The sequence below is a fragment of the Gopherus evgoodei genome, chromosome 1 (assembly GCF_007399415.2).
Source record: "Gopherus evgoodei ecotype Sinaloan lineage chromosome 1, rGopEvg1_v1.p, whole genome shotgun sequence".
Taxonomy (NCBI): Eukaryota; Metazoa; Chordata; order Testudines; family Testudinidae; genus Gopherus; species Gopherus evgoodei.
The window spans coordinates 309,469,758-309,494,352 of NC_044322.1; the positions used below are offsets into that span (position 1 = coordinate 309,469,758).

A 24,595-nucleotide genomic window follows, 5' to 3' on the forward strand; every position below is an offset into this window, starting at 1 on the left:
TAGGTCGAATTTAGCAGCGTTAGATCAATTTAACCCTGCACCCGTCCACACGACGAAGCTATTGTTGTCGACTTAAAGTGCTTTTAAAATCGATTTCTGTACTACTCCCCAGTGAGGAGATTAGCTCTGAAATCGACCCTACTGGGTCGAATTTGGGGTAGTGTAGATGCAATTCGATGGTATTGGCCTCCGGGAGCTATCCCAGAGTGCTCCATTTTGACCGCTCTGGACAGCACTCTCAACTCAGATGCACTGGCCAGGTAGACAGGAAAAGCCCTGCGAACTTTTGAATTTCATATCCTGTTTGGCCAGCTTAGCGAGCTGATCAGCACAGGTGACCATGGAGTCCCAGAATTGCAAAAGAGCTCCAGCATGGACCGAACGGGAGGTACTGCATCTGATCGCTATATGGGAGACGAATCCATGCTATCTGAACTCTGTTCCAAGAGACAAAATGCTGGAATATTTGAAAAAATCTCCAAGGGCATGAAGGACAGAGGTTATAACAGGGACCTGCAGCAGTGCCACAGGAATCATAGAATCATAGACTTTAAGGTCAGAAGGGACCATTATGATCATCTAGTCTGACCTCCTGCACAATGCAGGCCACAGAATCTCACCCACCCACTCCTGTATCAAACCTGTGTCTGAGCCATTGAAGTCCTCAAATCATGGTTTAAAGACTTCAAGGTGCAAAGAATCTTTCCTCAGTGAGGAAGCTTAAAGAGATGTGAAATTTATTTATTTGCTGTAAATATCTATAATCTGAGTTTCATGAATTTTTATGTCTGATGTAAATAATTTTCAATGTTAAAAGTGAGGGTAAACGTGTGTGGAACACAGGTAACTGAAACTAAAATAAAAAATGCCTCTCAAGTTGAGGTACATTTGAGAGGTGTGCCTCTGATGCCTAACAGACCTTTTAATGGTGCTGATAATGTCTCAAATCTTATCCAGTCTGACAATCTCTGCTGGGCCCAGGCCAAGAGCTCTATTTAAATCTTGAATTCTCTGGGGCTTCCCTGGTCAGAGCCACACAATGCATCCTTGAGCAGGGAACCTTGCTGCATGCAAAATTATAATCCAGATACCAGCTTTGACCCAGCAGAGACTGAGAGCCTGACACCTTGCAAAAGAATATCAGCAAAAGTTTGCGTGCATTTGTGAGAGAGAGGTTGTTAACGACCAGGAAGCAGTTGGAGAGTTAGGAAGAAAAGGATGTCTGAGGGGAAATTGAGAGTGATACAAGGAAATGCATGCAACTGGGGTACTATTAGGGTGGTGACAGGAAGTCAACTGATTGGACGTATATATATATAGGTAGGAGAGAGAGTGACAAAGGTTTATGTATCAATCCGATCAGGAAGTTGGAGGGAGGGATAGTGAAGATAACCACATAAGGAGTGGATAAGCAGCTAAACATTTTGAGGCTAATCCAAACAGAACAGAAGAGCACTGTGATTTGCTCCTCTCTCGCTGAAACCCTGGTTTAGAAAACAAGTGAAATTGGGTTTGATTGTTTCACCTTAGTCCCATATGACATTTGTCCACATTGCAAAACATTCTCACAATTTGCACATGTGGTAGTTTCTGTGCGGGGGGCTTTGGGGGAAGGTAGAGAGGGGGAATCCTTAGCTATAATAGCAGTGGTGGTAAAGGTCCAGATTGAGGTGTATGAGTAGAAGCACAATCCATCTGCCATTTCCTTAACTTGATCCCATAAAGACCCTCACCTTTAGCAGCATCAAATTCACACCAAATTAAAAAACTGCTTCTCTGTGACAATAGACTATGTGCCACCTTCCACTTCAAACTATGTAGTATCATGTTTTACAAATCCTTTTCTGTATAAATGCTGCATTAAAGCATTCCAGTTTACAGTGTTGGATACACAACTGTGTATGCTTTGCAACATTAGAGGCTCAGTTTCTTAGAGTCTTAAAAACAAGAGAGTGCAAACTAAGGCATATCACTGTTTTATAAGTAGGTCAGTGAAAACTCTACGTATTTCTTAAACTCACATGGACTCTCTGGATTCAGAGGTGGGAATACATGGCTAAAACTACAGTGAATAAAATATTTATGTTTTTCTTTAAAAATAAATAGACTCAGTTGAGCTGCAGTAAAAATGTAGTGCTTTTCTAATGCGATGTTGTCATCTGCAGGCTTTGAGCTTTTTTTCAGTTCATCCTATTAGCATATCACAATTAATGAGTTTCTTTTTGCGGTGAAGTTGTTCATGAATCTGATGCTTGTAAAGTTTCTCTAACTTTAATTTTTCATGCAAGCCAAGAAAACTTAAAACAAATTTCATAATCTGTTTCTCAGATAGTACATTCTAAAAAATTCTAGATCTAATAGTTACAGGTCAATATTTATCTTGACATTTTCCTTTATCTAGAAGACCTCATAAAAATGCAACATTAACTTGCCAGAAATCTGTCCTCCATTCAGCTATGTTACACGGCACTCATTTCAGTGTAAGTTAGGCTGAATTGATCCCTTCCATCTCTGCCAACTGGAGGGGAAGAAAGTAGAGGAGCTGTATCTGTGGCATGATTCTATTAGTCTGGGCTACCATAGGAGCTCTGCAGATGTAGGCATGTGTGGGTTGAGTGGGAGCATGGCAGGGATAATAGTTAATCTCTTCACCATCAACACTTCTGAGGCGTTCTTCTCAGTAAGGTATAGAGAGCATTGGACACCATCTGAGGATCTGTCCTCTTGTATTCAACACTTTAATTATTTTCATTTAAACATAGTAGAGCACAGTGTCCAGAGTTGGCTGTCTGTGGTTTCCTCATTGGTCCCAGCAGTCCAGTCTAGAGCTCACCTTCCAAGAGAGATGATTAATTTTAGCTTCTTTAGTCACATCCTACGTCCTTACTCCACACACTGTTTACCCAGCTTATGGGGCAAACTGGCTCAGTCAAGAAACTGACTGAATCAACATTCTCTTGAATGGCTTCTCCTCCCCTCTGTGACCCCTTCTTCATGAGGACTATGAGAGGGAGTTCTGGTGGCAACAACTGGGAGGTGCACTGATATGGGAATGTAGAACGAGTGTGAAGGCACATGGCCTGTCACTGGTGGCCCTGATCTCTTACAGATTACTGAGTTATGCACATATCTTCTATGGTCAACATGTGAGTGCTGAATGCCCCTACTCCTTCAGCAGTGGGTCAAATTATGTTTCTTTTCTTCCCCTTCCTTAACAGAAGGAAGAGGAAACAGTGTGTGTACAAACTCAGAAAGTTTCTAGCCACTGGGACAACCTTCATGAAAAGTATCTTAGGTACTTACACTGTGTCCATTACTGTAGTATCAGAGTGCTTTCCTCAGGAGAGCTATTCCAGGCTATTCTTAATGGGTTGACAATCTGGAAAGGGTTTAACCAAGAGAAGGATTTTACATATTCTTCAGTTTTTGGCATGTTGGCTTGATCACACCTAGCATAGTTGTATCTACCCAAGCTGGAAATTGCATCTCTAGCTCCAGTGGAGACATATCCTCAGAGAAGGTAAAGGGGTGATTTGAATTCAGTTTATAAGTACCTGGATATGGAAAAAATATTTGATAATGGGATCTTCAGTATAACAGCAAATGTATACCAAGAACCAATGGCTGGAAGTTGAAACTAGACAAATTCAGACTGGAAATAAAGTATGCATTTTTAACAGTGAGGGTTATTAACCATTGAAACAACTTACCAAGAGTTATGGTTGATTCTCCATCATTGGCAATTTTTAAAATCAAGACTGGATGTTTTTCTAAAAGATTTGCTCTAGTTCAAACAGAAGTTATTTCAGGGACGTGCTATGGCCTATGTTTTACAGGAAGTCAAGCTAGATGATCACAGTAGTTCCTTCTGGCTTTAGAATCTCTGAATTTCACTCTAAAATAATAATATTTTTGGTCATCCTGATGTCTAGAAGGAAGATGTTTCCACAATCAAGGTCAAAAATAGCTCTGCTTCCTTCCAGCTTCACTAGCAATGTTAGATCTAGTGTCCCTGTTTGTCTTCCTGGCTCACAAAGAGAGATGGTGTCCCTAAGGTATCATGGGACAGCCCTGTAGCTCAGTGACAGCCTTGAATGTTAAGACCAGGGTCTTCATATGAAACTATATTGGCCAGAGAGCCTATGTAGTATTTAAAGCACTGTAATGATGTGCTCTCATCAGCTTGTAGTACTTATTAGGAAATCAACTGCATATTGGACCAGCTGCTCTGTTGCCTTCACTTTCATACTTAGCTATAGTGCATTACAGTAGTTAAGCCTGGATCAGAGGTGAAAGTTGGCCGGTACAGGTGGGTACGGCGTACCAGTAAGAAGTGGCTGCTGGTCCGTATATAGCCGACATTAAAGTGCTACCGTGGCAGCACTTTAACACTGCTTCCCCTTTTGTGCCTCCCTCCCCAGGGCCGCTGAGGGGTGATAAAGGTGAGCTGCCCTGAGGCCTGGCAATTTAAAAGTGCCTGGGACTCCCAGTCACTGCTATTGCTACCATGGTAGCAACAGAGCCCTGGGCCCTTTAAATTGCTGCTGGAGCCCCGTGTGGTGTGGGCTGGGCAGCATGGAAGGGCTGGCTAGGGGATGCTGACCCCTAGTCCCGCCCCTTTCACCTGAGGCCCCACCCCTTTTGGAGGCCCGGAGCTGGGACTCCGTACCGGTAAGTCTTTTATGTTACTTTCATCCCTGGCTGGGCTGTAATGAATATGTAAATCACCATAACTAGGACTGCATCCAATTAGAAAGGGAACATCCTCTTGGCCAACTGAAAATGGCAACAAGAATTTTTGTCTACTTTCACTAAAGTTTCTGGATGTTTAGATAGTGACAAGTCCAAGAAGACCTTGAGAACCATGCACTTCTATGTTGATCAGAGGGAAATTGATGATCAGATGGATAGAAGTACATGTGACAGCTCTGGCTAATTCTTCAAAACACTTCTCTCTCCCCACCAACATCACCTATCTATTCTGGGTTTAGTTTCTGACAGAAACTCCTGTTCTAGGTGCATATTTTCCTGTTTATTGGGATAATTGAGTTATGGCTCTGACTACATTTAATGTAAAGGAAATGCAGTCAGGCATAATCTGTGTAGTGTTTGCACTGGACTCCATATTTCTTACAATCTCTTCTATAGGTTTAATATATACATTAATGACTTAGATATTGGCATAGAAAGTACGCTTATTAAATTTGCAGATGATACCAAACTGGGAGGGATTGCAACTGCTTTGAAGGATAGGGTCATAATTCAAAATGATTTGGACAAATTGGAGAGGTAAACAGGATGAAGTTTAATAAAGACAAATGCAAAATGCTCCACTTAGGAAGGAACAATTGGTTTCACACATACAGAATGGGAAGAGACTGTCTAGGAAGGAGTACGGCAGAAGGGGATCTAGGGGTTATAGTGGACCACAGCTAGACATGAGTCAGCCGTGTGATACTGTTGCAAAAAAAGCAAACGTGATTCTGGGATGCATTTACAGGTGTGTTGTGAGCAAGACACAAGAAGTCATTCTTCCGCTCTACTCTGCACTGGTTAGGCATCAACTGGAGTATTGTGTCCAGTTCTGGGCATCGCATTTCAAGAAAGATGTGAAGAAATTGGAGAGGGTCCAGAGAAGAGCAACAAGAATGATTAAATGTCTAGAGAACATGACCTATGAAAGAAGGCTGAAAGATTTGGGTTTGTTTAGTTTGGAAAAGAGACGACTGAGAGGGGACATGATAGCAGTTTTCAGATATCTAAAAGGGTGTCATGAGGCGGGAGAAAACTTGTTCATCTTAGCCTCTAATGATAGAACAAGAAGTAATGGGCTTAAACTACCACAAGGGAGGTTTAGGTTGGACATTAGGAAAAAGTTCCTTACTGTCAGGGTGGTTAAACATTGGAATAAACTGCCTAGGGAGGTTGTAGAATCTCTATCTCTGAAGATATTTAAGAGTAGGTTAGATAAATGTCTATCAGGGATGGTCTAGACAGTATTTGGTCCTGCCATGAGGGCAGGGGACTGGACTCGATGACCTCTAGAGGTCCCTTCCAGCCCTAGAATCTATGAATCTATGAATATATATTTATTAGGAAAGGTAGAGAGGACTGAGTTTTGTGGGATTCCACATATAGGTGAGATGATGAGGAGTAGCCATCCATTGTAACTTTCTGGAATTTTCCCCTACGGAAAGAAGCAAAGTCAACACAGTGTGACTCCTCCCACTCCTATCATGTCTCTCACTGGAGTCAAGAACACTTCATGATGGAACATTCAAAGGCTACTAGCAGATCCAAATTTATAAGCATTGTTCATGGTTAAAAGGAGATTGTTCACCAGTATGGCTAGCACCAGTGTTGGGTTTGGTTTACATTTGGCACCATTATTACTCTAAATTTCTTTGCTTTGTACTGCTCTGGTTCAGTTAATATACCAAACATAGTGATTGCATTAGGAAGAGAGAAGCCAGTGCACTTGTACTTTTGGGCAATCAGTGGTTGTAATGTCTTACTAGTCCATCAGCTCCCAGATCTTGTGGCTATACAGCATATTCATTTAGGTTATTCTGGAAGCTTGTTGGCTTCATGGCACCAGAATCAAGCCAAGAGTGTTGTTTCCTCTCTTTGATGGGCTGGAGGCAGAGCTCTGACTTCGTTGTGGAGGAGGTGGTGATCTTGCTAGGATAGGGAAGGAATATTAGTGACTCTGTGTCTACTCCAGGGTGATGATCTGGTGTATTGTATGACCAGTTATGGAGATACATCATGGCTGGGCCAGAGAGAATAACATGGTTGATAAAATGGACATGAGATCTCAAGACTTTGTTTAAGAGATATCCATGAGGATATGGGAGTCTCAAATGACCATGACCACAGGACACTCATTACCAGGCAGCTGTTCTTTCTGTCCTGTTGAGTGGACTGAAAATCATCAGGATTCCCACACTGGACCTATTCTGTGATTTGAAGATTAAGTGAAATATACATCTAAATATAGATGGTTGCAATATGAATGCAATGGGACCAATACCATGAGCAAATAGAGCAGAAGGTCTGTGACTGTAGTAGAGGTTATATGGGGTGTAGTACAGGCCAAATAAGGTGTTGTGCTACAGCTGTTTTGGATTTGGTTTGGATTTCACCTTTCCAACCTACCTGCATTGCATATTCAGAAAACCTATTTACTCAGGCTTCATGGAAGAGGAGTGAATTTCCCTTGATGTGAGCAGTTCTCATTACTTTTTTCACTGCTTTGGATCTGATCTCAATGAGAGCTTTGCCATTGACTTCCATGGTGACCTTTGAACAAAAGGGGAAACCCCCGATACTCTTGGGTGCTATTTTGTGATTAGTAAAAATCTGGTTTTTAGGCATGGAAAAAAGTCACAGATGACTGTAAAATAACGTAGACATGAATGTGACATTGGCAGCAATAATAAAATGGTGGTGAATTTGTATGATTTGATAAACTAATAATATTTTGTATTTTTTTCTTTCACTGACAGTTTTACAAAGGAAAATAACTGTTCTTACCCCCACTTAGAGATGTGGCAACAAAGGTGTGGAAATGTAAATATCTTGCACAACGGAAGTTTGTTTCAGAGTTGGAAACAGAACCTTTGTATGAACCTAACCTTCATACTTCTACAGGCAGTGGCCAACAAAAATCCTATTGTCACAAGGTGTGGCCCTCATCACCAGACTGGTGCCTCTTCCTGGTCATGCTAGGGATTAGCTCGAGGCTCCTCTCTCAGCTTCCAGAACTGCAGCATCCTCTTTGCAACTCAGCCCTCCAGGTTGGTTGTTATCTGTGTTTCCCCCTGCTAGGTGTGTGAGTGGGGATGTATCTCTGTCCAACAGTACAGCCACTTTCCTAGTGGCGAGTCAGAGGAGAGGGCCAGGCCTGCCCACTACTCCGGGCCCCAGTCCAGGGACCCTGATAATAGCAGCCTTCTGCTGCTCCTCTGCAACCCCTGTCAATGCTGCTATATTTCCCTGGGCCACTTCGCCATGGCCCCAGCACCTTCTTTGCCCTCACCTCAAGGCACTCAGCTGCTCAGTTCCAGCAGCCAACTACTTCCTGTCCAAGGTGCTTATGGTTCTCTCTGTCCTCCAGCTGACGTACTCTGACCTGCTGGTCCCTTTTATCAGAGCCGGCCAGGCCTGGATTGGTTGCTTCCTGAAACTCCTCCCTGATTATCTGTGCTTCATGCAGCATGTCTGGGCCGTTCAGAGGACTCACCTCCATTGCTTCTTCTGGGGCAGGGCATGATTAATCCCTCTACAACTGTGTGGGGTAGGCACTTTATCATACCTATCTTTGCGATTTTCAAAATGTCCTCTCTAAAAATCTTCTATTTTCCTATAAAAATGTCAAATAGGCAAACTGAATTTTCACCCATTCTTAAGAGGAAAATATATTTTTGGTTGTTATCAGACAAAATAGATGTGGTCTGTCCAGTTTCTCATCTTAATTTGGTGAAATAGCGTGTGGAAGTTTTGTTGTGGGAGCATATGTAATATACTCATCTGTAATATTACCCTCTGGCAATCCAGTTTGGATACCAGTTTATTCCTTACTCTGAAAGATCACTGTACTGGCTGATGTGCCACTTCATACACAAGTTTTATTTAATTACTGGAGATATCGGATTTTTATTATTATTTGTGCTCAATGATCAATCTGAGACTTTACACAAGCCTAGAAAATGATATATTGGAATAGTACTTAGGGTTCTTACTTTAATATTTTGACACTGATTCCTAACAAGAACATGAAAATAAAGTGGTAAAGCAGCATCACTATCAAACAGTAAGTGGTACAAGTACTTATTAAAAGATCAGCAACCATCATCCAATGGGGAAATTACAGTTTGCATTGTTTGGTGTGAGGTGGTTATTCACCAGCTTTCTCACACCTTGGAGGCTTTTCAATAGGGTATTTTAATAGGCAACTTCCACACAATTTTCCCTGGGAGGCATGCGGGGTATGTGTCTCACCCCCTCTGTAACCTGAGGCAGAGGGATGTTGAGCCCTCTGCCAGTGTCCCTCCGACACTGCAGCGGCCTACCTTGTAAGAGGCTTCAATTCTCTGGAAGGGTTCCCATTAGAAATGTTCAAATGGACTTTTCTGAATCTCACATGCTGTCATGGAAAGGGCATGTCAGCGCTTCTCCTGTCCTGCCTTGGCCAGACCCCTCCCGGACAGCTCCAGTTCCTCACACAGGATGAACCCGCACCTTCTTTCTCATGGCTACCACTCACACCCCCATGCCACCTGCTATTTCCAGAGCACTCAGGAAGCTGCAATCCCATACTTGCTGCAGGCAGGGCTGCCTGCTGCCTTGCCCTTAGCTAGAGGCCCAGTGGGGTGTGCAGGGAAAAGCTGCGCTCTCCCTGCCCTACACACCATGGTCCGGGGGCCGGAGGGGCCCACACAGGCTTCCCCTTAATGAGGTGCATGAAGATCATCCCAATGTTCCCTATATTGATGGGATCCCCCATCCCACGCCACTGACCATTAGCGGCCAGTAGGGTGCAGAGAGGGAAGCTGGGGGGATGCTGGAGATCCCCCATTCCTTGGCCCATTAGCCCCTAGGTTGGGGAGTGTTCTGAGGGGTAACTGATTACCCCATCCCTCTGCCCATTAACCCCTAGGTGGGGGGTGCTGAGGGGTAACTGAGGCTCCCCATCTCTCTGCCCATTATCCCCTTTTTGATGATGGGAATGGGGACTCCCCACCCTTGGACATCCCTGTTAAGGGAGTGGATGGGGCAGCTGGGAGGGCCCCATCTGAGGCAGCACTCCGGGAAGCCTGGGGCTCTGGGCATTAACCTAGCAGCGTACTTGGGGGGGCCGAAACGCGGGGGGGGAGAGGGGGACGGACAACCCCCATTGCCTGCAACTATTGGCCCAAGGCTAAGGCCGCCGCCCAGCCCCCCGCCGCCCCACGAGTGCCCCGCTCCGATCGTGGGGAGGAGACTGGAGGAGACTGGAGCTCCAGCGGGAGCCCGCGAGGGGGAAGCGGCGGCGCCAGCTGCTCGTGAGTCCAGGAGCTGCGCTTGGTAACAGAGCCCGTGGGAGCAAGGGCCACGGGAGCGTCCCAGCCTCCTCCCCCGCCCCAGAGGAGCAATTTATTCTCTCGCAGCCCGCTGGGCTCTCCATTGTCTCTGCCTGACCGTGTGCTCGGGCATCAGCACCTGGCTCGTGGGGCGAGCAGGCTCCGGCTGGGGCGGCGGCTGCTCAGGGCTCAGCAATGCTGCGCGCATTGGGGACGCTAAGTTGCTCGCTCGCCTGTTGGGTCCGAGCTTTCTATTGAAAGAGGAGGCGGCTCCGGTGCGTGGCTCTGAGATTTTGCTCCCCACAGCTTCCAAAGGAGGAATATGCACTGACTGGCTCCGTACCATGGAGTCCGCGAGTTGGTTAAGCACCTTCTGCTTTCTCCTCTGTCTGAGATCAGGTAAGTGGAAGCCCCGAATTTTGAAAAGCAGCATGAAGGAAGAGAGAGACAGAGAGATTGAGAGGAAAACCCAACCAACCAACCTTCCCTCCCCCCATCTCCCAAATCCCACAACTCTCCCCACAATCTAGGAAGAAACAGATGGAATAAGAGCAGTCAGTGCGATTCCTCTCTTCACAACAGTCTGGGAGGGGAACTCTCATGAATTTTCTGGCGGAAACTCGTGTAGCTTTTTGAGTCAAAATGGAACTTTATGGAGAGATGTATGTTAAAGTAGGTCATGTCAGTCGGGCTGAGTGCTTGTCTCTCCCAGGCGCTGCTGATTACAGGTACTAGGCTATGAAGGAGCTAGGGGAGTAACCGACTTGTTCTCTTTGTTGTTTCTTTACGCTGTCGAAAAGTTAAATGCTCGGCAAATGGAGTAACTAATCATTTCTGGGTCAGTTTTAGGGTTTGGTGTGGACCCCTCGCTGCAGATTGATGTGCTGTCAGAATTGCAGCTGGGAAATTCCACAGCTGGAGTGCTGCAGGTCCAAGGGCTGCACAATGGGAGCAAAGCATTTCTCTTCCAAGGTATGGAGAATCTTTCCTATATTCTAGGCTGGGGTCAGCCAAGGCTATTTGAATAATTTCTGAACTTGCTGGCAAATGTGTTTGACTGAACTTTTGCATTAGCTTGATGGCTGACGCTATTCCCGAGGGATGATGCACAGATGATCCATTTTTAATAGCAAGGTTGCTTGCTGCTCTTTAAGCATCATGTTTTTTTTTCTCTCTCTCCCTGCCTACTGTTCTTTCACTCTCTTGCCCATTTTTTTTGATTGATGGAAACTTAATTAATGTACAGCAGGGACGATGATGGCAGATGGTTTATTTTGTGAGTCGTGGGGAGCAATGAATAATAACAACACACTTTTCTGAGCTGGGGGCAATTGATTTGGCTGGAAAACGCTAAACTAAGCTCCAGTTCTAGCCAAGAAAATACTCACTGAAAGTTTTATGTGAATAGACCAAAATGCTGAAATGAACTGTCCAGAGACTTGAGGCAAGGAGCTAAAAACGTGAACATTTGCGGGGAACAAAAGAGTCCCTTTTGAACTGTAATGTTGCACCCATTGCAAGAGAGAAAGAATGAATGAATTTTGGCCAGGTTTTAAAAAATCCAATTATTTCCCATGACAGCCAAAGGAGAGAAGCAGTAGTCTTGTCACAGTTTGAATAAATGAATTTCAGGACTTAATTCCAAAATAATAAAACCAATGTATAATCTAGTTCTCATTTTTTAATGAAATAATAATGATAAAAAGATCATTTAAACTCATTGGGTAGGGTTATTTTGTCTATACCTGTTAATTTTCAAATTAATTTTCAATTATAGTTTTAAAATGTCATGGGATTTTAAATCAAGCTGCTGACCAGAATTAAATTCTGAGGGAAAGAAATCTCAGCCTTCATTTAAAAAACAATCCTGAAAGATGGATGTTTGAAAGTAGGTCTGTCATCTGAAAGCTGCTACAATGTGCTTTTAAAATGTGGCTAAACAGGAGCAGGGAAGATGGTTCAACATATGGTGGAGTGAGAATAAAGCCCTGCATCACTCTGCAGTTTTAAAACATAGAGGATTGATTGTTCGCATCATTTGTTGGATTAGGAGTTTTTACTCTGTTCTGAAATGATTTCTTGTGCAACAGGCAAGAAGTAGTGCTACCCAGAGAGAGCAGTTGTAATTTGAGAGAGGTATAATGTGGGAACAGAAATTCTTTGTTACTTTTGCATTAATGAGATAATTGATCCAAAATCTAATAGTCACTGAAGGGCTTTTTAAAGGGGAATCTCCATAGTGGTGTATTTCCCTGCTACAGCCAGCATGTGTCACTATGATCATTAACTTTGAAGCATCGGCATATGCCTTCAAAAAGGAACGAATTGACACATGCTATATTTAAACAGAAATGGGCTCATTATTTCAGAGCTTCGACTTCTACATGAATGGAGAGTTCTTAGAATGGCAACATGTTTGTGTGGCTCCATGGTTTGAGTCCTAAAATAGTTTTAATGTATAGCTAGTTATTCCATTTTAAGGCCCCATCCTGTTTTCATTGGGGAAAAAAGTCAAAACTCCCATTAACTTCAATGGTAATAGAACTGGCCATTTTCAAGAATAGTCCATTTTATTGTATATTTTCCCAGTGTTTGGAGAAACAGATTACGAGGGCGACTAAAAATCACTGGAGATTTTTTAACTACTGCCTTTCTCTTTGTGTAACTGGCAATGTATCTGGGAACTACATCGCAGTCTAATCAGATACAATGCTTCTGTTAAAGGTCAAGGACCCTAAACAAATGGGACCGATAGGACCTTAAACTCTCAGGCTTTTTTTTATTGTGATTCTTCTCCCTGGTCCCCTTATTATATCTAATAAAAATACTTTTGTCTAAAGTGGTTGCTGAGGGCACTCAGCATCTCTTGGGAAGCCTTCAACACGTTGCAGGATTGGATACTTTTCCCCAATTGCTATATGGCTACATGACTGATTTTCTGACAATAAAGACAGTCTTCTCTTGATGGACAGGCTTACATTTTTCTTACTTGCATTTAGGAATATACTGTATTAGACCAGTGGTCTATTTAATCATCTTCAGTCTTAGAGAATAAAGCACCGGGCGAATGAGACCATCTTTACTTCCTATATATGAATTTGCTGAATGCAAAATTTTTTATTTTATTTTCCTCACCCTTGCCAGGGCCATAGTCAGAGACCTAAATCCTTAGTCATATTCTGAAAGAGCCAAATAACAAGTGGTTGAAATGAACAGAATGAAAGAATCCTGGATTCTTTACTAGCTCTCTTCCCTCTTGTCTTCTCTTCATATAGCTTAACTACATGAGATTTTGCTATTTTTAATATCAAGAGTGTCTTTGGGCTACACCCTCAGTTGGCGTAAATCAGTGTAGTTTCTATTGATTATTTGTTAATCATGTTGCTCCTCCTATTGAAGTTCTTGGCAAAATTGAATGGGAGCAGAATCAGGCCCCTAATTCAATCCTATTCAGAACAAATATTCTTGTTACATCTATTTAAAAAGCATAAAAGAACTGAATGTGGAATGTATCATTATCTTTAAACGTTTCAGAACAGTGGAGGCATGACAGCTAACAGTCACAGGACAATTAAAGAAACAAAAGGGAAAAGCGAATGTAACATAGTGGTCTCTCTCCTGCAATCCTTACCTGGAGAAAAAGGCATTTAAATGTAAGTTTGCCTGAGAAGAGATTGCAGAATTGGATCTCATATCAATTTTTAACACATGATTTTTTTTCTGACCTAATTAGGTATTTGGATAAAATTTTCTTTCAGAATTAATTCTCATGGGCACCTGTATTCCCAGGAGATATAATTTACTAATGAGTTATGAATCTAGTTTCATTCTTTCATGGTCCCTTCAGTGGAATCTAAATGGTTCCAGATGCAATTTCAGGTTGAAAAATAATTCGACATTCCAAATTCACAGCCACTAAAACCCTCTTATTCTGTGTCAGACTGATCCTGCACTATTAAAGTCATTAGTACTTTTGCCACTGACTTCAAAAGGATCAAGATCAAGCACTATGTAGCTACAAGGGTTTCCATCACTGCAGAAATGTAATTGCACCATAATTGTAAGTACTTCACTGTTGCTGATGGGAGCACACATTTTTAAATAGAAAATGGAGGAAAGTCTTCTTTTAAAAAGGATGGTGTTGCTAAATATGTATATATACTAGTAACCAAGCAACCACAAACACAAGTATGGCAAAAACTTTTTTAGAGGAAATGGTCGAATCTTGTAAAACTTGGGATTTCATGCAGGTTGACTTGAAAGGCCAACAACGAAGAACACAAACTGGAAATTGGTATTTGCTGGTTGCGTATGACACCTGAAAGTATGTGGTGGTGCAGTCACTGAAGGATAAAAGGATTGAGACAATTACAGCCGCATTGAGGAAACATGTAGCGTTGCAGTTCAGCCCACCAAGTTGCACCTGGTATGAAGGAGTCACTCTGAGGTTGGAAATTAACAGCTCATACCTTTAAGGAAACTCCACTAACTCCACTATCTGTTTTCACATTTGTAACTGCAGGGACTTCCTGGCTGCTGCTTCCTGCAGCTCCCATTGGCTGGGAGTGGGGAACCGTGGCCACCGGGAGCTGCGGAGGGCCGTGCCTGGGGATGGTCAATGTAAACAAAAGGTCTCGTGGCCCACCTTTGGATTACCCTGATGGGCTGTGTGCGGAAGGTTGCTGATGCCTTTGCTAAACTAAGGGACCATTCAAAGTGAAGTGGCCTGTTAACCACCGGCTGAAGGTTGCTGATGCCTGTGCTAAACTAAGGGACCATTTAAAGTGAAGTGGCCCGTTAACCACTGGGTGAATGAGACCATCTTCACCCAAGGGGGGTTAGTGAGTTACAGATTCTTGTAATAAACCATAAATCCAGGGTCTTTATAAAGAGCATGATTTTTAGTGTCTAGCTAAGTTATGAATTTTAAGTTCCTGGGCTCGTTTTTTGAAAGTGTTGTGTAGGTTTCCTTTGAGGATGAGGGCTGATAGCTCAGATACAGAGTAATCATTTTGTGAAAAGTGTTCACTTACAGGTGATAGGGTGTTTTTGTCTTTTATCATATTCCTGTGTAAGTTAATTCAAGAGCGTAGTGATTGGTTTCACCCACATAGTTATTATACTGGCATTTAGTGCACTGGGTGAGGTACATTGCATGTTGTGTCTTTCTAGTATTTCAGAAAGTGCAATCCCCCTCAGTAGTCTTACAAATGTTTGCATGACTGTGTACAAGATCCATGATCCACATTAGGAATCTGCTGGGAAAAGGCTTTGACATCACCATCTAAATACTAGGTATTATGCTGTTTTCTTATCAGCGCACTTGATCACAGTGATCATTAGCTCAAAGTCTGTCAAGTACTAGCAAATTCCAGTCTCATCTGCATAACCAGTAAATTGCTTCTCAGGGAAAAGTGCTTTAGCCATGTTGAAGTATCAGTTGTAATATTCGCTTATAGCAACCAAAAGACGTATTGGGACACTGCAAGGAACAACTCTGGTACCCCAGGCAGGACTATATACAGATTGTGTTGCTCAGGTATGAAAAATCCACAACTTTGAGCTACATAGTTATACTGACCTAACCCTCTATGTAGACAGCACTATGTCAGTGGGAGAGTTTCTCCCATTGACATAGCCACCACCTCTTGGGGAGGTGGATTAACTACGCCAATAGGAAAAGCTCTCCTGTGGGCATAGGAGCGTCTTAAGCGCTACAGAGGTGCAGCTGCACCAATGCAGCGTTTTAAGTGTAGGCCTGCCCTAAAACTTCCTATGGAATCACTTGACAATCAGATATAACAGCATACTTTCAAAACAAAATAACAATTGAACAATAGGATAACTTTACAGCACAATCTGTTAGTGGATGTGCTATCTTCACTGTTCATTATAAAGGTCTTTGACTTCCTTAGAAGGCAGGCATTATATAAATACCAGATATTATTAATAATTATACTTCTTCCTTTATGAGTACACAGTATGATATAGTTTCCATAGATCAAGGAGGGTGAAAGAAGGTGCAGCCTTCCTCTCTGCAAATAGTCAGAATTTCATGATTGCAAGAGTATTTGTTGCATTTTGAACTGCCTTTCTTTATCTTAGGACTTTCATGGACAACTACAGCATGAATTAGAGACGAATGAAAAGTTTGAACATTATGGGTTTGATCCTGCCAAATGCTGAGCTTGTCAGAGTCCAGTAAAATACTTACACACGTACATAATCCCATTGAAGTAAATTGTTTTCACTGCTAATAGAAAATTGTGTTCTCAGATTTTAGCACCAAAATAAGGACAGCAGGTGTAACTTAGTTTTTTTAAACCACTACTGTGAGCAATACTTTTGTATCATTCTGTCTCTGAAGTTCAGGCTCTGTATCATTTATACTCAGCTGGTGTCCAAAATCCCCAATCCCTTTGCACTGGGTGCTGCACAAACACAAATGACCAGACAGTCCAACATGGACTCCTCTTGCATCAAGTTACAGGAGACGTGGAGTGGGTGAACAGATCACTCTACAACATGTAAAAATAGGCATATAAAAAGAGAATCAAGGAATGGTGCTGCATGATGTTTGTTTTATTATTGGACGGAAGTCTAAGGAAAGTATATATCCATCAAAGGAAAGAGAAAATAAGAGGACTGACAGAAAAGTGCAATCAGACAATTAATAAATACTGGAATGTTTTTGGCTGTAGTAACTTTATGTAAGATAAATGTAAAAAGAATATGAAAGAGTAGAGAGACTTGTCTACACTACAGGCGAAATTCAATCTAAACTACGCAATTTGAGTTATGTGAATAGCATAACTCAGATTGACCTAGCTTAGATCTACTTAGCGTGGGGTCCAAATTATGTGATGTTGACAAGAGATGCTCTCCCATTGACTCCCCCTGCTTTTCTTGATCTGGTGGAGTACAGGAGTCGACGGGAGAGCGATCTGCAGTAAATTTAGCAGGTCTTCACTGGACCTACTAAATCAACTGCTGATGCATCGATTGCTGTGCGTTAATCCCCCAGTAAGTGTAGACAAGCCCTAAAAATATTTGTGATTGGAATGCGGAATTTTGAAGTTCATTCAGAAAAGAAACTAGTTTCTTTGGTTGAAATATTTAGCGTTTAAGTGTTTATGGACAAAGCCCAGATATATCTGATGAGCAGAAAAGGTCCTCGTGGCAATATATGGTAGGTTCCGATGAAGAATGACATGTGGTATAAAACACAAAAGAGCAGATTTAATCTGTCAGTCTGAATTATGAAATGACTTTAGTACTACTGGCTTTTGAATTGGCCAAAAAATAAAACTAAAATAGGCCAATTTGTACAATGGTTCATCATGACTATAAGGATAGCTAGCTTAGTATATATAAAGGTTAGCAGTACATTATTGCAGTTTGTATGTACTTATTATGTGTCCTTGGGTTTCCCGTCAGAAGGAGCATTGTGTTTTGGTCTGTAATTATAGGTCCTCTCATTGCCAAATAAATGAGTTAGAAAGAAACTTTAAAATGAAATGAGCTTTCATCTATGTAGAAATAGGTGTCACAAAGATTTGATTCTGGCTTTGCACTTCACAAGATTGTACTTGTAGTGTCATTCCCTTTCTAGTTTTGGAGAGACTATGGTTTGTCTCTATGGAAGTAGCAGGGTTTGGCTCTCCCTGGAGGCTAGGGCTGTAGGAGTGAAGGCTATGTGCCTCTGTACTAACTCCTGGTTCTCCCTGGGCCCTTCCAGTTCCTTAACAGCATAGTTCCTGCAGGAGGACACGGTGTGTGGGAGGAAAGGTAGGGTTTGTGCAGTGTAGGGGGAGAAAGCAAATAAGTGTATGCTGACATGGACACAATAGTTTACCTGCCAAAATCCTGTGCGATTAGGGGAGGCGGGGGAGATATAATGTCAAAGAGAGTAGCTAACCCTTTGTGGTTTCCACAGCTTTGAGGAAGGAGGAGATCATGCAGTAGGACTGGCTCTTCTCACTTTTGTACCTCTGCCTGTATTCAGTGGAGTTCATTTCCAATGTCTGTGGAGGGGGTGGGGATAGGAAAGTCAATATAGCTTAGAATCTGGTAATTAATTCAATTTCAGTTACTTCTCCTACCCCTGCTGTTTAATTGTATACCTGTAAGTAACAGGCATTGTTGAATTCTAGGAATACTTATACTACAAAAGTGAGAATGCTGTAGTACCATATCAATTCCCTTAATAATCAGCTGGGACTTGATTCTGCCAGAATGAGTAATATTTAATTCTGCAAGTAACCCTATTGATTTTAATAGGACTACTCATGGAAGAAGGTACTGTTCACATAAGAATGTGAGAATGGACCCTTCTAATTTTAGCAATATGAGCAGAAATCTGTGGCACTCAGATTACAATCTGGGCAAACCTTCTTTTGTCTAAGAACTGCTTTTTCCATAGCAATTCTGTTAGCTGATTTAATGTAAATAATTACACACCATTTACAGAATAACTGTTGGCTAAAGCTATTCACTTACAGCTATAAAATAATCATAATTGCTATTGTACATCATTTCCCTGTTCTTGAAGAAGGCCCACATGCCAACTTAATAGAATCTCAAGCAGAAAATTCCTAACTTGGCTGATTGTCTCGCTAAATACATAGGGCTCAATTCAGTATATTTGCATGAAAACTAGAGAGAGACGAGTATGGCACACAGCTCCACAGTAGGCACTGTAGGAAAATACATGCCCTCAGTACCTGTATATTCGAGTGGGAGTGTAAATTCTTGCTTAAATTGATGAGGGAGGCTATTGAGTCAGTCAGAAGAATGAAGGCCAGCAAATGGAAGGGGCATCTCTCTGCATGTGACAGGACACCTAGGCAGCTGGTCAGTAGCAGATGAGCATAGATGACAGTCACCAAACAACCTCTGTTGAAAGTGTAGCAGGACACAATGGACTCAGTTGAAGTAAAATATCTTATGTTGACAGCAAAACCACATCTGTTTTACATACGGTATAGTGCATGACATCTTGATCCACTATGTACAATAAGATACAGGAGACAGGGACTTCTGTGCATCTCGTACCCGTCAACTGTGTTGCCTCCACATTGCTGCTTAACACTCCCAGAGCAAAGAGATGGCAACATGTGGGTGAGGTGCTGCCACTCTATGTGTAATTGCTTTTCTGTAGTTTATCTCTAATTGAACATATGGTCACTACAGAATAGCTATGACCAGCTACATAAGGGTTTTTGTGGGTTTTTCAGAGCAATCGTGTTCAACTGGTCAGGAGATAACATAGGAATTTCCTGCACAGTACCTGATACTCTGGGTCAGTGCCTGAATGTATTTTTCTTGCCCTTACCCACATCCAACTCCAGTGTCTGCTGTGTGTGAAAGCACAGGTATGATATAAGGAGCAGGGTGCCTGAACATTCCTGTGGTCCAGTTCTGCCTATTCACTTTTAACTCATATTGTCCAGAGCCCATAGACACGGGATGGACAGGTAGCTGTAGAATTGCTTGCTGAATACAGAATCTGTCACAGTTTTAGGCTGACTGCTCTTATATTACTCCTTCATGGTCTACTTCAGGACTGCCCAGTCAGGTCTCAGACCTCTAGCCACCACCTATATCTGGGCAGGGACCTATGTCCCACTGCCTTCTGAGCAGGGATTTTAAGGTTGCATGGCCCTCTGTCTTACATTATACTATCTCCAGCAAGCCAGTCTGCCTAATGGCCAGCACCTGGGCTTTGCTTTCTCTCTGAGGGCTATGATAGATGTGATTTACCAGTAATCCAAACAGCTCTTTCTAAGCAAGCACATTTATTCATAGGGAAAAAGCATCACAGACAGAACATAAAAAAACCCAATAAGCAGATTTAAATGTACACTAAACATACCAGGAGTCACTCATCAGCCTTGTGGGGCCCTGGTAGCCCAAAGTCCTTCAGCAGGATTGAGGCCCCTTTGGACAAAAGTTCATGTCCATTTGCTGGCTGAGAAAGAAAGCCCTGTGACAGTTCAAGCTCAGCTTTTTAAACCAAAATCCCTTTCTTTGTGTGAGTCTATGGAATACCCAGTTTGAAACAGTATATGCAAACCTCTTCAGTGTTTCATTAGCAAAGAGTGAAGCTGAATGCAGGTTACGTAGAACAAATGGAACATTGATGTGGAAACAGTGGCAAAATGAGGACAGATACGCGCATTGAGCACCAGGTCACAACTTTTGGTAAATTTGAACACAGAGAAGGGGTGTTACCCACCCATCACCCATACTCTCCTATACCAGGTACTTTATTGGTTCCAGTGTGAGGGTTACAGGACTCCTTACTGTATAACCTATAACTCAGGGTAGGCTTTCCCCAGCCCATTCCACCCAGGACTCAGCTCTGTCTGGGTCCCAGCACCTTCCTCCCCATGAGGGGATAGGGGGCCTACAAGAGCCACAAGGACTCACCTTGTCCTGCAAGGGCCACAAGGTCTGACCCTATCCCATAAGCCTGAGATCCATCACCAAAATTCCAGGTCATTTACTTCTCTTAACCCCGCCTCCCATGGTTCGTTAGATCCTGAGAGCTGGGGAATGCTGGCCAGTCAGCACCCCTCCCCCAACAGCCAATAGGTGCCAGAGACTCCCGGGGGAGGATCTACCTAGTGTCCCTTAGCGAGTGTCTCCCTCCCTTGCTGCTGTTACTATGCCCCTTTCACCACCAGCCCCATCAAGTTCCCCCACCTGTTGAGACAGGTGCATAGCATTTATTAACCCTGTGCATTGCTTTCTCGGTGTGGCCTAGCTCCCAGCATTCCCTGTTCCACTGGTGTCCATTCAATAACAGTCCCTCCAGGGAACCTGAATTCTCTAACTCCAATTCCATTTATCATGATACATGCCGGGGGTGGTACCTCTCTGGAGTTGTTTGGTCTCAATAACTCGCCTTAATAACATACTGTTTTTAGTTCCTGGAGGATTTGTGGTAATCCTCCCCTATGGAGTATAACACAATTGTACATAAACCATTCATAAACTTAATACAGTGGTCCCAAAGATACTTCATGTGGTTGCAATATCTGTCACAGAGTTTTTTTACTTCACACAAGCCAGATATTTTCCATGTGGAAGTGTTAGTAGTGGTCCTTAAGAATTTGGCTGCCTCCTGTGTGTCTCAAGCAGGTAAAGAGTTGAGCTCATAATGAATTTAAAGTCAGTATATAAGAGTTTGAGATTATATTTGGTTGTCATGGGAAACTCCCCTTTCATGTGGTTACTCTTCAGATCCCTATGGTTTGTCATGTTTCAATATCTCTCAGGTTTCAAATTCAGCACAGCAGCCAATCCTGTCATGTTAAAAACTCAAGGGAGAGTTCTATATGTGATGAAGCACTAGAAAATATTTCAGTGCCCTGATCTGAAAGTGAGTCCTTGTCACTTCTCCAGGTCCATCTGTTTTATCTAAATCCCTTTTTAGCTTTATCTCAAGCTCTATGATACGCTAATATGCCCATCGCTATTGTATGTAATGGTTTTGTCCTAGAAAAAATAGACTTAATATGATGTGAGGGGGGCTCCAATATTATAGTGGCACTCTTCGGTTAGAGGTAGTACTAGTTACATTGCTTTTCCATTATAAACGCTTATCTGGTGATTATAATAGTTCTGAAAATAACGAACAAATTTGTTGCTAACATGACATGATTAAGGTTCAGCCTGGGAATATGTTTATTTTTATTAAACTTGAAAAAAAAATCATTATAGCCATTTTTAATGTATAGATTTGCAGATAAAAAATAGAAAGTGGTTTCAAATGTTGTTTTGTACTCCTGTAATTCAAAAATGTCTTTTTTGGTTTGGCATTGCACCTCTTTAGTCTGTTTGGTGAACCTGAGGAGCTGGGAGACAGCTGTGTAACATGACTTTAGAAAAGTGGATTTTGTACCCAGCCAGCAACTCTTGAAAGATGCTAGTCTTAATGGAAGGCTAGAGATGGCATAGCATAAAACATGAATAGAATAGAACAGAACTCTGAAAACAATGTTCATGAGGGTTTTAGCATATAGATTGAACATGTATTTGCAGCAGCAAAATATTGAGCTATCTATGGCATAGCTACAGTGAAAGATTGTATCACTGTACAAACTTAAATATACTATTTTGCCCCGATTGTACTTCAGTAAGATTGTAATCCCCGCACTCGCATACTAGTTATTTGTTGTGTTCATTAAGAATCACAGCATACAGGAGTCCATACAGTTTGGGCACTAGGTGCCAGTGTATGTTGACTGAGTTTTTATTTCCTTTGACTCTTAGGTAGGATTTAGTAGTTGCAATAAAAGTGTGGAGGGTTGATGTCTGTAATGTCCATTAAGCATAGTCAGTCTTTAGAGCCCTGGAAGCCAAAGCCACCTACTTGTATTCTGGAAACTTAGAAATATAAAGGACAATCACAGTTTTGACCTTTTTCTAAAAATATGTTTCTCACCCTTTTACTTGCAAAGAGCCTTGAAAGTGTATATATGAAAATATCCTGCTGTAAATCAGTCACTAGGGTTGGATGTTCCATTCTGTTTTTATATATATATAAAACTTAAAAATGTAGTGTTTTTTGTTACATAATTGCACTCAAAAACAAAACAATATAAACTTTAGAGCCAACTCCACTCAGTCCTACTTCTTGTTCAGCCAGTTGCTAAGAAAATGTTTGTTTACATTTACAGTGTCACCTGAAAATGAGAACAGGCGTTCACATGGCACTTTTGTAGGCAGCATTGCAAGGTATTTACATGCCAGATATGCTAAACATTCGTATGCCCTTTCATGCTTTAGCCACCATTCCAGAGGACCTGTTCTCACTTTCAGATGACATTGTGGGCAGCATTATCTCCTGCAAATGTAGACAAACTTGTTAGTCTTAGCGATTGGCTGAACAAGAAGTAGGACTGAGTAGATTTGTAGGCTCTAAAGTTTTACATTGGTTTTTTTTTGAGTGCAGTTATTTTTTGTATATAATTCTACATTTGTAAGTTCAACTTTCATGATAAAGAGATTGTACTACAGTAGTTGTCTTAGGTGAATTGAAAATACTGTATCTTTTGTTTTTTACAGTGCAAATATTTGTAATAAAAATAAATATAAAGTGAGCACTGTACACTTTGTATTCTGTGTGGTAATTGAAATCAATACATTTGAAAATGTAGAAAACATCCAAAAATATTTAAATAAAAGCTATTCTGTTATTATTTAATAGTGCAGTGAATCGTGATTAATTTTTTAAATCACTTAACAGCCGTAATACACATATCATGATGTGACAGATTTTCATTACCAATCTGCCTGGGCCATAGTTGATCAGGCTGGGCCACAGGATCTTTTTTGGGGAGGAGATGATGAGGCATACCAAGTGCCTAAATTTTAAAGCTTTATTAATAAAATACAGCAGAGAGTGCTGGGAACACTCCCAGTCACTCAGGGGAAGAAAGAAAGCATTAGCGCCCCAAGCCCTAACCCACTTTCATACTCACACAAACACTACCCAAAACCGGCCAGGTCTGGGTGTAACATAAGAAGAAGAGGTGGAGGGGTGGATGGGAGTTCTTGCCCTGGGCCCAGGTCATCCAAGAATCTGCTGTAATCTTCAAATTGCTCCAGCTCTCAGGAGGGTTTTTAAGTCCTGGATTCCTCTGAGGGTGTCGTCCAGGACCCTCTGTGCCTGGTGCTCTTTGTACCTCTCATAACATTTCTTCCCAGATCTGGACCTTAGCGTCCAAAATATGGGTGTTAGCATGAAAACCTCCAAGCTTAGTTACCAGCTTGGACCTGGTAATTGCTGCCACCAGCTAGGAATTATACAGTGCCTAGCTCACTGTGGTTTCCCCAAAACCTTCCCTAGGGGACCCCCAGACTCAGATGCCTTGAGTCTTACAACAAAGGGAAATAACCCCCCCCTTGTTTCCTTGTTACTTCCTCCTAGGCTCCCCTCCCTGGATGACCCTAGGAGATTCCCTGCTTCCAGTCCTAGAAACACAAGTACCGAGAGATCTAATCTCTCTTCCCCCTCACCCAGAGGGTATGCAAAGTCAGGCTTAGTAAATCTAACACAAAGAGATTTTCCCCCTGACTTCTTCCTCCCACCAATTCCCTGGTGAGCTGCAGACTCAATTCCCTGGGGTCCCCACTAAAGAAAAACTCCAACAGGTCTCAAAAAGAAAGCTTTATATAAAAAAGAAAGAAAAAGACATTAAAAATAGTCTCTGTATTAAGGTGACAATATACAGGGTCAATTGCTTAAAGGAAAAAATTGAATAAACAGCCTTATCCAAAAAGAATACAATTTAAAACATTCCAGCAACTACACACATGTAAATACAAAATAAAACAATATAAACCTATTGTCTTACTATCCTTGTACTTACAACTTGGAAACAGAAGATTAGAAAGCCAGGAGATAGAAAAATCACTCTCAGAGCCGAGAGGGTCACTGAACCAAGACAAAGAACAACAAACTCACACCCAAAACTTCCCTCCACCCAGATTTGAAAAAGTCTTGTTTCCTGATTGGTCCT

At 42.1% G+C, this 24,595-nt stretch overlaps 1 protein-coding gene across 2 annotated transcripts in view; it reads left to right on the plus strand.

Moving 5' to 3' along the window:
• Positions 1-10,021: 10,021 nt before the first annotated feature.
• Positions 10,022-24,595, plus strand: part of NELL2 (neural EGFL like 2) — a 241,650-nt gene continuing 227,076 nt past the window's right edge. The window contains exons 1-2 of one of the 2 annotated variants that reach the window (XM_030548910.1): positions 10,022-10,463; positions 10,908-11,036. In XM_030548910.1, coding sequence (XP_030404770.1) covers positions 10,409-10,463; positions 10,908-11,036 — 184 coding nt within the window. In that variant the 5' untranslated portion in view covers positions 10,022-10,408. Of the gene's footprint in view, positions 10,464-10,656; positions 10,793-10,907; positions 11,037-24,595 lie in introns of those variants that run through there. The other variant, XM_030548911.1, reaches the window with a different exon arrangement.